This window comes from Monodon monoceros, unplaced genomic scaffold, assembly GCF_005190385.1.
Source record: "Monodon monoceros isolate NGI ecotype Baffin Bay Population unplaced genomic scaffold, NGI_Narwhal_1 Super_Scaffold_5, whole genome shotgun sequence".
NCBI classification, from domain to species: domain Eukaryota; kingdom Metazoa; phylum Chordata; class Mammalia; order Artiodactyla; family Monodontidae; genus Monodon; species Monodon monoceros.
Genome location: NW_021703782.1, coordinates 113,633,305 through 113,645,085, shown reverse-complemented (window position 1 = coordinate 113,645,085; position 11,781 = coordinate 113,633,305). Strand labels below are relative to the sequence as shown.

The 11,781-nt window shown below is 52.8% G+C and overlaps 1 protein-coding gene across 22 annotated transcripts in view; it reads right to left on the bottom strand.

Moving 5' to 3' along the window:
* ARHGAP39 (Rho GTPase activating protein 39) overlaps nt 1-11,781 on the bottom strand; it is a 71,609-nt gene that overhangs the window by 16,283 nt on the left and 43,545 nt on the right. For 20 of the 22 annotated variants that reach the window (XR_003790729.1, XR_003790730.1, XR_003790728.1 and 17 more), the window contains one exon: nt 7,658-7,741. Coding sequence is in view for 17 of the 22 variants with exons in the window: in XM_029202146.1 (XP_029057979.1) it covers nt 7,658-7,741 (84 nt within the window). In the remaining 5 variants the exon portion in view is untranslated. Of the gene's footprint in view, nt 1-72; nt 1,235-4,873; nt 5,020-7,657; nt 7,781-11,781 lie in introns of those variants that run through there. The other 2 variants (XM_029202161.1, XM_029202162.1) reach the window with 2 other exon arrangements.

The window sequence follows — 11,781 nt, the reverse complement described above, 5'->3', positions numbered from 1 at the left end:
GGGGGGGCAGGTTACCCGGGGAGGTCCTGGGGGGGCAGGTTACCTGGGGAGGTCCTGGGGGGAACAGGTTACCTGGGGAGGTCTTGGTGGGGACAGGTTACCTGGGGGAAGTCCTAGGGAGAACAGGTTACGGAGGAGAGGAGGAAATCTGACCCCTTTGCCAGCCTGGACCCATTACCCACCTGCTGACCTCATGGGTGTCTGAGGTCAGGGCCCAGAGGCCTGGTCATTTCTCACTGTCCTCTTCACACCCGCCCCCCGGGGGCTGCAGGCTGTGGGGGCCTGGTGCCTCCTGGGGCTCCCAGCAGCGAGCTCTGCACTCTTCATAGGCCCTGACCTCTGGTCACTGCAGCCTAGAGTAAGCTGCCCTCCTGGCCTGGGAACTCCCCTCACACATTTCCCTGCAGCCTTCCCCTCTGGGGGCTCTCCTGATCCGGGAGCTTCCCCCAGACCCCAGCTGCTGCCCACGGCAACACTCCCTGCCAGGGCCTCTGTGAGTGTCTCTGCTCTGGTCCCACGCTAGAACCAGGCACAGAACTATTTCTGTAAGGAAGAGCCAGGAGGGGGACCTCCCAGGGGCCTCTCTGGCTTTGGAATCTGAGTACTGCCCTGCAGGCCTCACTCCCGGGCTCAGCACCTGCCTGTGTTCCTACCAGGGGCGGCCAACACATCCCTTGTGCATCAGCATCTCAGGCCTTGGATTCCAACCACAGAGGCTCCTGTGAGCTCCAGAAAGGCTAACTGCCCTCCTCTGACTGCCCACACACACAGTCGGCACTCTGCACCTGGACAGAGACAATAAAACTGTCCCCCAGTTCCTGAGAAAGGCTGCATCGGGCTAAGGGAGAGCTGGGGAGCTGTGGGGCCCAAATCATGGCCCCGCCACCGAGCGCAGGGGGCCACCCAAGACGCTCAGCCTCTTCTGAGCCTCACTTGCCTGGTGACATGAGTGACACTGCCCCTCGGGATACACGGACTTGACCACACACCATATCCGCCCACTGAAGGTCTGCACCACGTCCCACAGCTATACCAGCCACGACGGGCCGGACCAAGTCCCAGAGAGATGAGTGGGGCTCACCTCTGCCACCTGCTCCCTCACCCCAAGAGACTCCTGGCTGCTTTAAAGATTTTCCTTTTACATTATTTATTTATTTATTTATTTATTTGTCGGCCCCATTGGGTCTTTGTTGCTGTGTGCGGGCTTTCTCTAGCTGCGGCGAGCCAGGGCTACTCTTCGTTGCGCTGCGCGGGCTTCCCGTTGTGGTGGCTTCTCTTGTTGCGGAGCACGGGCTCTAGGCACGTGGGCTCGGTAGTTGTGGCTCGTGGGCTCAGTAGCTGTGGCTCGTGGGCTCTAGAGCACAGGCTCAGTAGTTGTGGAGCACGGGCTCTAGGTGCGTGGGCTCAGTAGTTGTGGCTCGCGGGCTCTAGAACACAGGCTCAGTAGTTGTGGCGCACGGGCTTAGTTGCTCTGCGGCATGTGGGATCTTCCCGGACCAGGGCTTGAACCCGTGTCCCCTGCACTGGCGGGTGGATTCTTAACCACTGTGCCACGAGGGAAGTCCCTTTGGCCCATTTTAAAATCAGGTTGTTTTCTTACTGCTGGGGTTTAAGAGTTCTTTGTATATTTCAGATAACAGTCCTTTATCATTTGTGTCTTTTGCAAACGTTTTCTCCCAGTCTATGGCTTGTCTGCTCATTCGCTTGACACTGTCTTTTGCAGAGCAGAAATTTTTAATTTTAATGAAGTCCGGCTTATCAATTGTTTCTTTCATGAATCATGCCTTGGACGTTGTACCTAAAAAGTCACTGCCAAACCCAAGGTCATCTGGGTTTTCTCCTCCGTTACCTTCTAGGAGTTAGTTTTGTGTTTTACATTTGGGTCTGTGATCCATTTTGAGTTAATTTCCATGAAGGGTGTAAGGAATGTGTCCAGATTCATTTTCTTGCCTGTGAACGTTCAGTTGTTCCAGCGCCATCTGTTGAAGAGACCATCTTTGCTCCGTTGCATTGCCTTTGCCCCTTTGTCAAAGATTACTTGACTATATTTATGGGGGTCTATTGGTTGTTTCTCCAGTCTATTCTATTTATCTATCTATTCTTTTACCAATACCACACTGTCCTGATAATGGTAGCTTTGTAGTAAGTCTTGAACTCGGGTAGTATTATTCCTCCAACTTTGTTCTCCTTGAATATTGTGTTGGCTGTTCTGTATCTTTTGCCTCTCCATAGAAATTTTTTTAACATCTTTATTGGAGTATAATTGCTTTACAATGGTGTGTTTTCCATAGAAATTTTATTATCACTTTGTCAATATCCACAGAACAACCTGCTGGGATGCTGACTGAGACTGCATTGAACATATAGATCAAGTTGGGAAGAAGTGACATCTTACTCCATTTATTTAGTTCTTCCTTGATATCTTTCATCAGAATTTTACAGTTTTTCTCACATAGATTTTTCACATATTTTGTTAGATTTATACCTATTTCATTTGGGGGGGGATATTAATGTCAATGCTATTGATTTTAACTTCAAATTCCACTTGTTCATTGCTAGTATATAGGAAAGCAATTGACTTCTGTATATTTAGCTTATATCCTACAACCTTGCCATAATCACTTAGTTCTAGGAGTTTGTCAATTCTTTAGGATTTTCTACATAGATGATCATGTCATCTGTAGACAAGGACAGTTTTATTTTTTCCTTCCCAATCCGTATACCTTTTATTTCTTTTTCTTGTGTTACTGCATTAGCAAGGACTTCCAATACGATGCTGAAAAGCAGAGGTCAGAAGGGAAACCCTCGTCTTGCTCCTGGTCTTAGTGGGAAAGCTTTGACCTTCTCACTCCTAAGTATGATGTTAGCTGTAAATTTTTTATAGAAATTCTTCATCAGGTTAAGGAAGTTCCTCTCTAGTTCCTAGTTTACTGAGGGTTTTTTTTTTTTTAAATCATGAATGGGTGTTGGATTTTTGCCAAATGCTTTTTCTGCATCGGCTGATACGATCATGGATTTTTCTTCTTTGGCCTATTGATGTAATGGAGTATTACTGATTCTCAAATGTTGAATCAACCTTGCATAACTAGGATAAATCCCACTTGGTCATGGTGTGTAATTCTTTCTATACAGTGGTGGATTTGATTTGCTAATATTTTGTTGAGGATTTTTATATCCATGTTCATGAGAGAGACTGGTCTGTAATTTTCTTGTAATGTGTTTTTCTGATTCTGATATTAGCGTAATACTGACCTCATAGAATGAGTTAGGAAGTATTCCCTCTGCTTCTATCCTTTGAAAGAGACTGCAGAGAACTGGTATAATTTCTTCCATAAATGTTTGGTAGAACTCACCAGTGAACCCATCTGGGCCTGGTCCTTTCTGTTTTGGAAGATTATTAATTATTGATTCAACTTCTTTAACAGATGTAGACCTATTCAGATTGTCTATTTCTTGTTATATGAGTTTTGGCAGACTGTGTCTTTTAACGAATTGGTTTATTTCACCTAGGTTATCAAGTCTGTGTGCACAGGGTTGTTCATAGCATCCCTGTATTTTATTTTTATTTCTGTTTTTTTGGCCACGCATCTTGCGGGATCCTAGTTCCCTGACCAAGGATCGAACCTGGGGCCCTCAGCAGTGAAGGCGCAGAGTCCCAACCACTGGACCACCAAGGAATTCCCTGTATTTTCTTTTTAATGTCCAAGGAATCTTTAGTGATATCGCTTCTTTCATTCCTGATATTAATAATTTGTGTCCTTTCTCTCTTTTTCTTAGACTGGCTACTGCTTATTGGTTTTATTCATCATTTCAAAGAACCAGGTTTTCATTTCATTGATTTTTTTCCATTAATTTCCTATTTCAATTTCATTTATTTCTGCTCTAATTTTTAATATCTATCTTTTCTTCTGCTTACTTTGTACTTAATTTGCTCATCTTCTCCTAGTTTCCAAGAATGAAAACTTGGATGATTGATTTTAGATCTTTCTTCTTTTCTAATATATGTACTTTTCTAATATATGCACTGATACAAATTTCCCTCTAAGTACTGCCTTTATCACACCCCACAAATTTTAAGTTGTGTTTTCATTTTTATTCAGTTCAAAATAGTTTAAAATTTCTCTTGAGATTTCTTCTTTGACCCATGTGATATTCAGAAGTGTGTTGTTTAACTTGCAAGTATCTGGGGGTTTTCCAGCTATCTTTCTGTTACTGATTTCTAGTTTAATTCCATTGTGGTCTGAGAGCAGATACTGTATTATTTCTTTTCTTTTAATTTGTTAAGCTGTGTTTTATGGCCTAGAATGTGATCTATCTTTTCTTTTTTTTTTTTTTGCAGTACGTGGGCCTCTCACTGTTGTGGCCTCTCCCTTTGCGGAGCACAGGCTCCGGAGGCGCAGGCCCAGCGGCCATGGCTCACGGGCCCAGCCGCTCCGCGGCATGTGGGATCCTCCCGGACCGGGGCACGAACCCGTGTCCCCTGCATTGGCAGGCAGACTCTCAACCACTGCGCCACCAGGGAAGCCCATGTGATCTATCTTGATGAAATTATTTGATTTGGAAAAACTGCCATTTAATATCTTGTACAAATGAATCATATTTATTAAAGTGAGTGTCTGATAACTCCAAAATATAGATCTCTGGTGGGTCTGTTTCTACTTTCTGTTTTTGTCCCTAATCAGTTCTGGCAATTTTAGACTGAAATTCTGGTGACTGTGTATGAAAACCTATTGAGATAATTTGAGGCTCTGGTTTACTTTTGTTTCTTAGCAGGCAGCTGGGATACGGGCAGATCGATCACCTGAATCCCATCTGGGACTGAGCTGACTGGAATTCGGGCGTCTATTCGAAGACTGGTCTACTTATGGCTCACCCTATGCCTTCGTGTAGCCTTTCAGGAGTCCCAGTAGAAACATGGAATGCTGCCAAGGTCCCCTCTGTGGCTCCTGAGGCGGTGACACGTGTGCTGAGCTGCAATGACTGCCAGACCTTGGCCACACGTCCTGGCTCCTCGGATGCCTGCAGGAATATTTGGTCTATTTTGTTCTTGTTGTACAGGCTGGTCTCAGTTAAGTGAATCCACCATCACAGAAAGGAGAAATCCCAAGCGTCTTAAGAAACCAGTTGTGTAGTCTGGTCCTCCGCCTTTATCCTCTGACTGAGGCTGGGGCTTTCTGGATAAGGCCATGAGTCCTAATTACTGGGCGTGGGTGAGGCAGGACTTAGAGAACCAGGGTCAGCATGTGCGATCAGGGTGAGATCAGGGTGAGAGTGAGAGGCCTCGGGCCGGGCAGCCTGCTCCAGCATGACTAGGACCAAACCCTGCAGCCTGACCTCATTACCCAGGGGAGAAGTCAGACTGCAGCAGGGCTCCACTCCCGGTTGCCGGAGGCTGCTCCCGGCCGGCCCCCCAGGCCAAGCAGGCAGAGCGAGGGCGGAGGGCAGCAGACCCAGAGAGCCAGCTCTGGAGTCGGAGAGATCTGTGGCTGCACTCCAGGCCATTGTTCCCTGGCTGCAGGCTGAGGGAAATCACCTCCCGGCTCTGTCCCCGGGTCCTCATCAGTTCCTACGAGGATTAAACAACACGAGGTGCAGATGCGCATACGATAAAGTCCTTAGCTCAGCACTGGCACACAGGAAACACTCAGCAACTGGGAAGCGTTAGTTTGCGCATCTTTTCACCCCTTGGCAGGAGGGACCCCGCCCCTCTGCGGGGCAAGGGTGGCGGGGCTGCGGAATGAGGAGTGTGGGAGAGTGTGTCGTGTCGGGCGGAGTCCAGAGCACAGTCTACTCCAGGGCCCAGAGGGCTTCCATCGAGTCAGGGCAGAGGCGGGAACGGGGCAGCAGGAAGGAAGGTGCCCGGCAGACGGCACCCCTGGCTGAGGGCGGATCACCCGCACAGGAGCCTCTGACTCCATCCCCAAGGCAGGCCTCGGGGTCACGGGCTCCCTGTCTTACCGGGAAACGAGGGCCGCCTGGGTCACAGAGCAGACGCCGGCCTCAACCACCCGCCCCCGCGCAGGCGGCCTCACTTCCTGCCCCACAGGCCGGCCCCTCGCAGCCCCGCAGCCTCGCAGGGCCCCCCACCGCGCCCTCTCTAGCCGCCCGCCCGCCCGCCGGCCCCTCCGTCTCCTCATGGCTCCCCAGACCAGGAGTCCCATGCTTCTCTCTCGACCCCTAACCCCCTGTTGGCTCTGCTCGGGCGGAGGCACCCAGGCGAGAGACGCCGCCCCACGCCCTTGTTCCGAGAAGGCTTCCGGCCCACGAGGGGAGAGGCGGCCTCCCACGCCCGGGGAAGTGCTGGAGCGGGCGGGTGGGGCCTCCGCTCAGCTCAGGGCAGTCGCCTGTTCTCCAAAGAAGAAGGAGACGCCTTCTCAGGGAAGCGCTGCTCCACATGCGGCCCCCAGAACCGGGAAAGGGCAGCAGGGAAGCGGGGCTGGGACGGCTGCCGTGTGGGTCTGGAGGGAAGCCTCTGCCCGAGATGCGGGCGCAGCTCACGCGCAACAAGAAGAGACCACGTCAGAAAACCGGAGCCACGTGGTCCTCTGACCACCCAGCAAACCGCAGGCCCCTGACGTGCCCTGAGCCAGGCTGCACGGCCGCTGGCACACAGCCCCCTCCTCAACAGTCTCCCTGTCCTTCCCGCTCTGTCTGGCTGAGGGAGCTGCTCTCACGCCCGGCCCAGGTGGCACCGGGATGGCAGGGCCAGGGCAGTGCCGGGCCACCACACAGCAGGTGGCACGTGCGTCCCGCAGAGCCCAGGGCTGTGACGCGCAGCCGGCAAGAGCAGGACTCACTGCCCGGGAAGAAACACGTCCGGGGACCTGCCCTGCCCTGCAGCCGGGGTGAGGCCCTGCCCGTCAGCCACCGCACCCCTTTACCAAGGAGAACATGGGAGGCCACAAAACACATCTGTGGACACCACCACACCACTGGCCCCACGCAGGCTCAGATCCCTTCCCACATCAACAAGCCCGGTCACCACTTGCAAGCTCAATCTCTAAACCGAGCAGACTGCCAGAGGCCCCTCGCACCTGCAAATCCCTCCACAATTCACATTAATCCTGCTGGCCTGTGCTGGGGGCACCCAGGCCACCAGCGGCCTAGCACCTGGCCCGGCCCCCCTCGGCTGCAGGGCAGGTGCTTCCTCCAGCCTGGACACACGAGCTGACCAAGGGATGGCCCCTGCCCAGACCGACGGCTGCTGTGCCCAGAGTCCTGAGGGTCGTATCCAGAAACCCCAACGCCCTGCAAGGCCAACCCAGGGCCGAGGGAGGCGAGCCTCCTCCCTTCCCTTCGGCTGGCACCAGTCTTCCCCACGTGGCCGGGGAAACACTCCGATGTGTGGCCCAGAGCTCCCAGGGAGACCACATGCTGAAGAGCCCCTGAGGAGTCTGCCAGGGGCCAGGGCCGGTACCACGGACTCAACAGCTCCCCAAACTGCGCAGTGAACGGCAGCTGCCATGCGGGCCTGGGGCCACTCTGCCCCGGCGCTGGTGGCCCTGACGACCTCTCCTCACGTTCCACTGGCTGGGGCAGGGCCCTGCGTGCTGTGCACGTCCTGCTGAGCCAGACTCTCCTCCAGCTCACCGAAGAGCTGCCAGGAAAACCATCCCCGGGTCATGAGACAGGGCCAGGCCTGAGGCAGGGGCCCTACCTGCAGTGGAGAAGGTGGCCGTCCACACTGTAGTCCTGGTAAATCTCATAGTCCTTCTCAAGAAGACCTCCTGACGGTGAGGAACTGAAACACAGCAAAATAAAACGGAGACGTGAACAGAAGTGCAACCATTTAGAAACACGATACATCAAAAATAACACGCCTTTCTTTCACTTTCCAGAATGTGGGTGCTGTCCTTTTAGTTTCTCATCCACAGCTCCTGCCCACAAAGTCGTCCCTTTCATCTGGTCTGAGTATTTCTTGGGAACGTTGAAAGGATTGAACGGACTGAAGGCCCACCGCCCTCCTACAGGGACAGCCCACTACGGCCCAGGTCCACCTCAGAGCTGGGGCTCCGGCCGATGAGCTGCGGCTGGGCCTGGGCCGGGGCTGCAACCTGAGGCAGGTGAGGCCGACACACTTCTGCTCCCACAGGGCTCACACTCCGGGTGCAGTCCACTGCAGAACGAACTAGAACCTCAGGTCACTGTAGGACCAGACCGGAAACAGCTCCAGGGATGGCTCTCTAGGGGGGTGCATCTGAGCTGTGGACAGGAAAGCGGGCCGACAAGGGGGCCGAGCTGGGCATAGCCCGGGAACAGGAAGAGGCCACTGTGCTGAGACGCAGCGGGTGGTGAGGAGGGGGACACAGAGGGGCTCGGGCCGGGCCACCAGGCCCCGTGGGCTGGCCATGCCAGGAAGCCTGCACGCCCCTTCAGGTCAGGGGGCAGCTAACTACAGCCTGTGGGCCACGTCCAGCCTGCTGCCCGTTTTTGTATAGCAGGTGAGCTAAGAATGGTTTATATATTAAAATTTTTTTGTGTGTGAAATGTGAAAACTACACGAGGTTCAAATTCCAGTGTCCGTCAGGAACACGACGTGGGAACACAGTCCCATTTGCTCATCTGCAACAGTGACGTGCGTGGCCACGGCAGAGACCACAGGAGGTGCTTGCATCACTCAGCGTGGCGCAGGCCCGGCGATGCAGCTGCACCTCATTGGCCTGAGTGCCACACGCATGGCCGACCCATGACATTTCACTGACGCTTTTACTACCCTGCCTATCCACAATGCGACACGAAGAGAGTGGGCATGTACTGCTGTGCCTTTCAGGCGCCGTGGCATGCGGGCTCTTTGCTGCTGGGTCGGTAGGACACACAGCCCTGCTGGAAGCACTGCAATGTCCCAAAGTGCACAACAGTCAGAGTTCGAAATGGAAACCTCATTGCAGCAGCATTACTTCACAAAATGAAAACGAAAAGGACCCTTACACCAAGTAAGCTCCCAAGGGGCTCATTTGTTAGCCAAGCAAGGAAAGCAAGGAATGCTGTTCACCAATGATGAGTTTATTAAATTGTGTTGACTGCAGCAGCGAAAGTTATGTGTCCAGAGAAAACAAACCTGCGTCAGACTACCAGCCTTTCGGCACGGACAGTCTTGAAGAGTCAAGGACAGTGAGAGCAGCGACAGCAGCCACGGATCAGAGGGTCCCCGGGCTCCGGACACCGCTCTGCAGCTGCTACTTCACTCAAGCAGTCAACACTGAGTCTGAAGTGACTGAGAAACTGGCCTCCAGGAGTCCTCTCTGTGGAGCAACTGCAGCTGAAAGTACTGCCAAAGAAGCTGAGAAAACACCTAATGCAGTCCAACCTGAAGTGGAATCTGCTAAGATGTGTTAACAACTGATCATGCTAAAACACGCGTGTCAGAAGCAGCTCAGCTGGGAACCCACAAGGCCTGCACAGGGTGGGTGTTTTTTTGTTGTTGTTGTTGTTTGTTTGTTTGTTTGTTTTGCGGTACGCGAGCCTCTCACTGTTGTGGCCTCTCCCGTTGTGGAGCACAGGCTCCGGACGCGCAGGCTCAGCGGCCATGGCTCACGGGCCCAGCCGTTCCGCGGCATGTGGGATCTTCCCGGACTGGGGCACGAACCCGTGTCCCCTGCATCGGCAGGCGGACTCTCAACCACTGCGCCACCAGGGAAGCCCAGGGTGGGTGTTTAAGGGTACGCGCCATACCCTTCACTGGCAGGTGCTCTGCAGAACACACCAAACCCATCACGAGTCACGAGACAGCAGCATCGGCTGAGAACTTCCTCTGCTCTCCTGGACTTTGCCATCACCAGTTCCAGGGATTTTTGTCAGAAATAGAAGCGAAACATCCCGACTTGACCTACTACACAACAGTTTAACAGCTTGAAAGGGGAAAGTTTTACTGCAGTTTTTTAAAAAACTCACGACCTAGACTGAAATTTTCTGTTTGAGAAAAACCTCTACTCGACCACTATCATCAAACATTGAATATGAGGGTTTTTTTTTCAGATTTGAGAATGTTTTTCAATGAATTCAACCTAAAATTATAAGGCAAACAGAGCTTATATGAGATACCGAGACTGCAGTAGAGTCATCTTGACTACAGTGAACGTGAGTCACAAATAATATCAGAGGCTGTTCTATCATCTCCTTCCCGTGCCACAAAAATTAAAACAAGAAGATCTCCATTCCCACACAGTTTTGCAGCAGATATGTTTTCTGAGCTCAAACTACTGGTGAACCTCAGAGGTACTGCAGGTTTAGTCCCAGATCACTACAATAAAGCCAGTCACATGAACGTTCTGGTATCTCAGTGCAAACAAAAGTTATGTTTAGGGGCTTCCCTGGTGGCGCAGTGGTTGAGAGTCCGCCTGCCGATGCAGGGGACATGGGTTCGTGCCCCGGTCCGGGAAGATCCCACATGCCGCGGAGCGGCTGGGCCCATGAGCCATGGCCGCTGAGACTGCGCGTCCGAAACCTGTGCTCCGCAACGGGAGAGGCCATAACAGTGAGAAGCCCGCGTACCACACACACACAAAAAAGTTATGTTTACACTATACTGTAGTCCATGCAATAGCCCCCTGGGTTTTCTGAGGAATCTGAACTCTAGGATTTAAATGATAGAAGAAAAGCCCACAACTAGCTAAGATGCTCTTAAGTACAAAGAGGAGACAGGGACGCTTCCTAGCACACACGAGGCTTGGGTGGTGCCCAAAGAGCAGACTGACGGCGCTGCAGGGAGAGAAAGTGACGTGTGGCACGGGTGGGCCGGGGAGAAGACAGAACGAGGATCCTTCTGGCCACACACGAAGGTGGCACCAGGCAGACCTAGGCCTCCACGTGGAAGAGAAAACTATAAAATTAACACAAGACATATAAGCGAATACCTCTGGGCCCAGGCCAAGAAAGAACTTTCTAAGCAAAACATTAAAAACAAACCACGGGCTTCCCTGGTGGTGCAGTGGTTAAGAATCCGCCTGCCAATGCAGGGGACATGGGTTCGAGCCCTGGTCCGGGAAGATCCCACATGCCGCGGAGCAACTAAGCCCGTGCGCCACAACTACTGAGCCTGCACTCTAGAGCCCACGAGCCACAACTACGGAGCCTGCACGCCGCAACTACTGAAGCCTGTGTGCCTAGAGCCCGTGCTCCGCAACAAGAGAAGCCACTGCAACGAGAAGCCCGTGCACCGGAACCAAGAGTAGCCCCCGCTCACCTCGCCGCAACTTGAGAAACCCGTGCACAGCAACGAAGACCCAACGCAGCCAAAAATAAATAAACAAATTTATTATAAATAAAAAAGAAAAAGAAAAACCATAGGGCGAAAATAATGGCAAATTTGGTTGCGTCAAAATCAAGGACACCAGGGACCAGTCAGCAGGCACTCCGAGGGGAGGAGCTGAGCCCTGGGGTCCATGAGGGCTCCTGCACACTGAAGTCAGCCAGCAGCTCCAGAAGAAAGTGTGCGAAAGGCAGAAGCAGCCGATTCACGTCTGCGAGATTCTGCCTGACCAGATCTGCTGGGTAAGCCTGGTCCAGGGCCGCCCTGCCGGTCACTCACCCCAAACGCTCCCACCCGGGCCCCGGGCACAGAGGAGGAGGTGCAGGGCTGCCCCGGGCTGCAGGGTGCACGCAGCTTAAGAGCAGTGTCCTGCGGTGGGAGCACAGCCCACAGCCCGCCGTGCACAGGAACACGCTGGGCGGTGGACGCACGCATGGAGCAGTTTGGGGACGATGCAGGAAGAAGGATGACAGGAAGAGCCAGGGCCTGGAGGATACGAGGATGGTAAACCACATCCTCTCGCCGTATCAGGG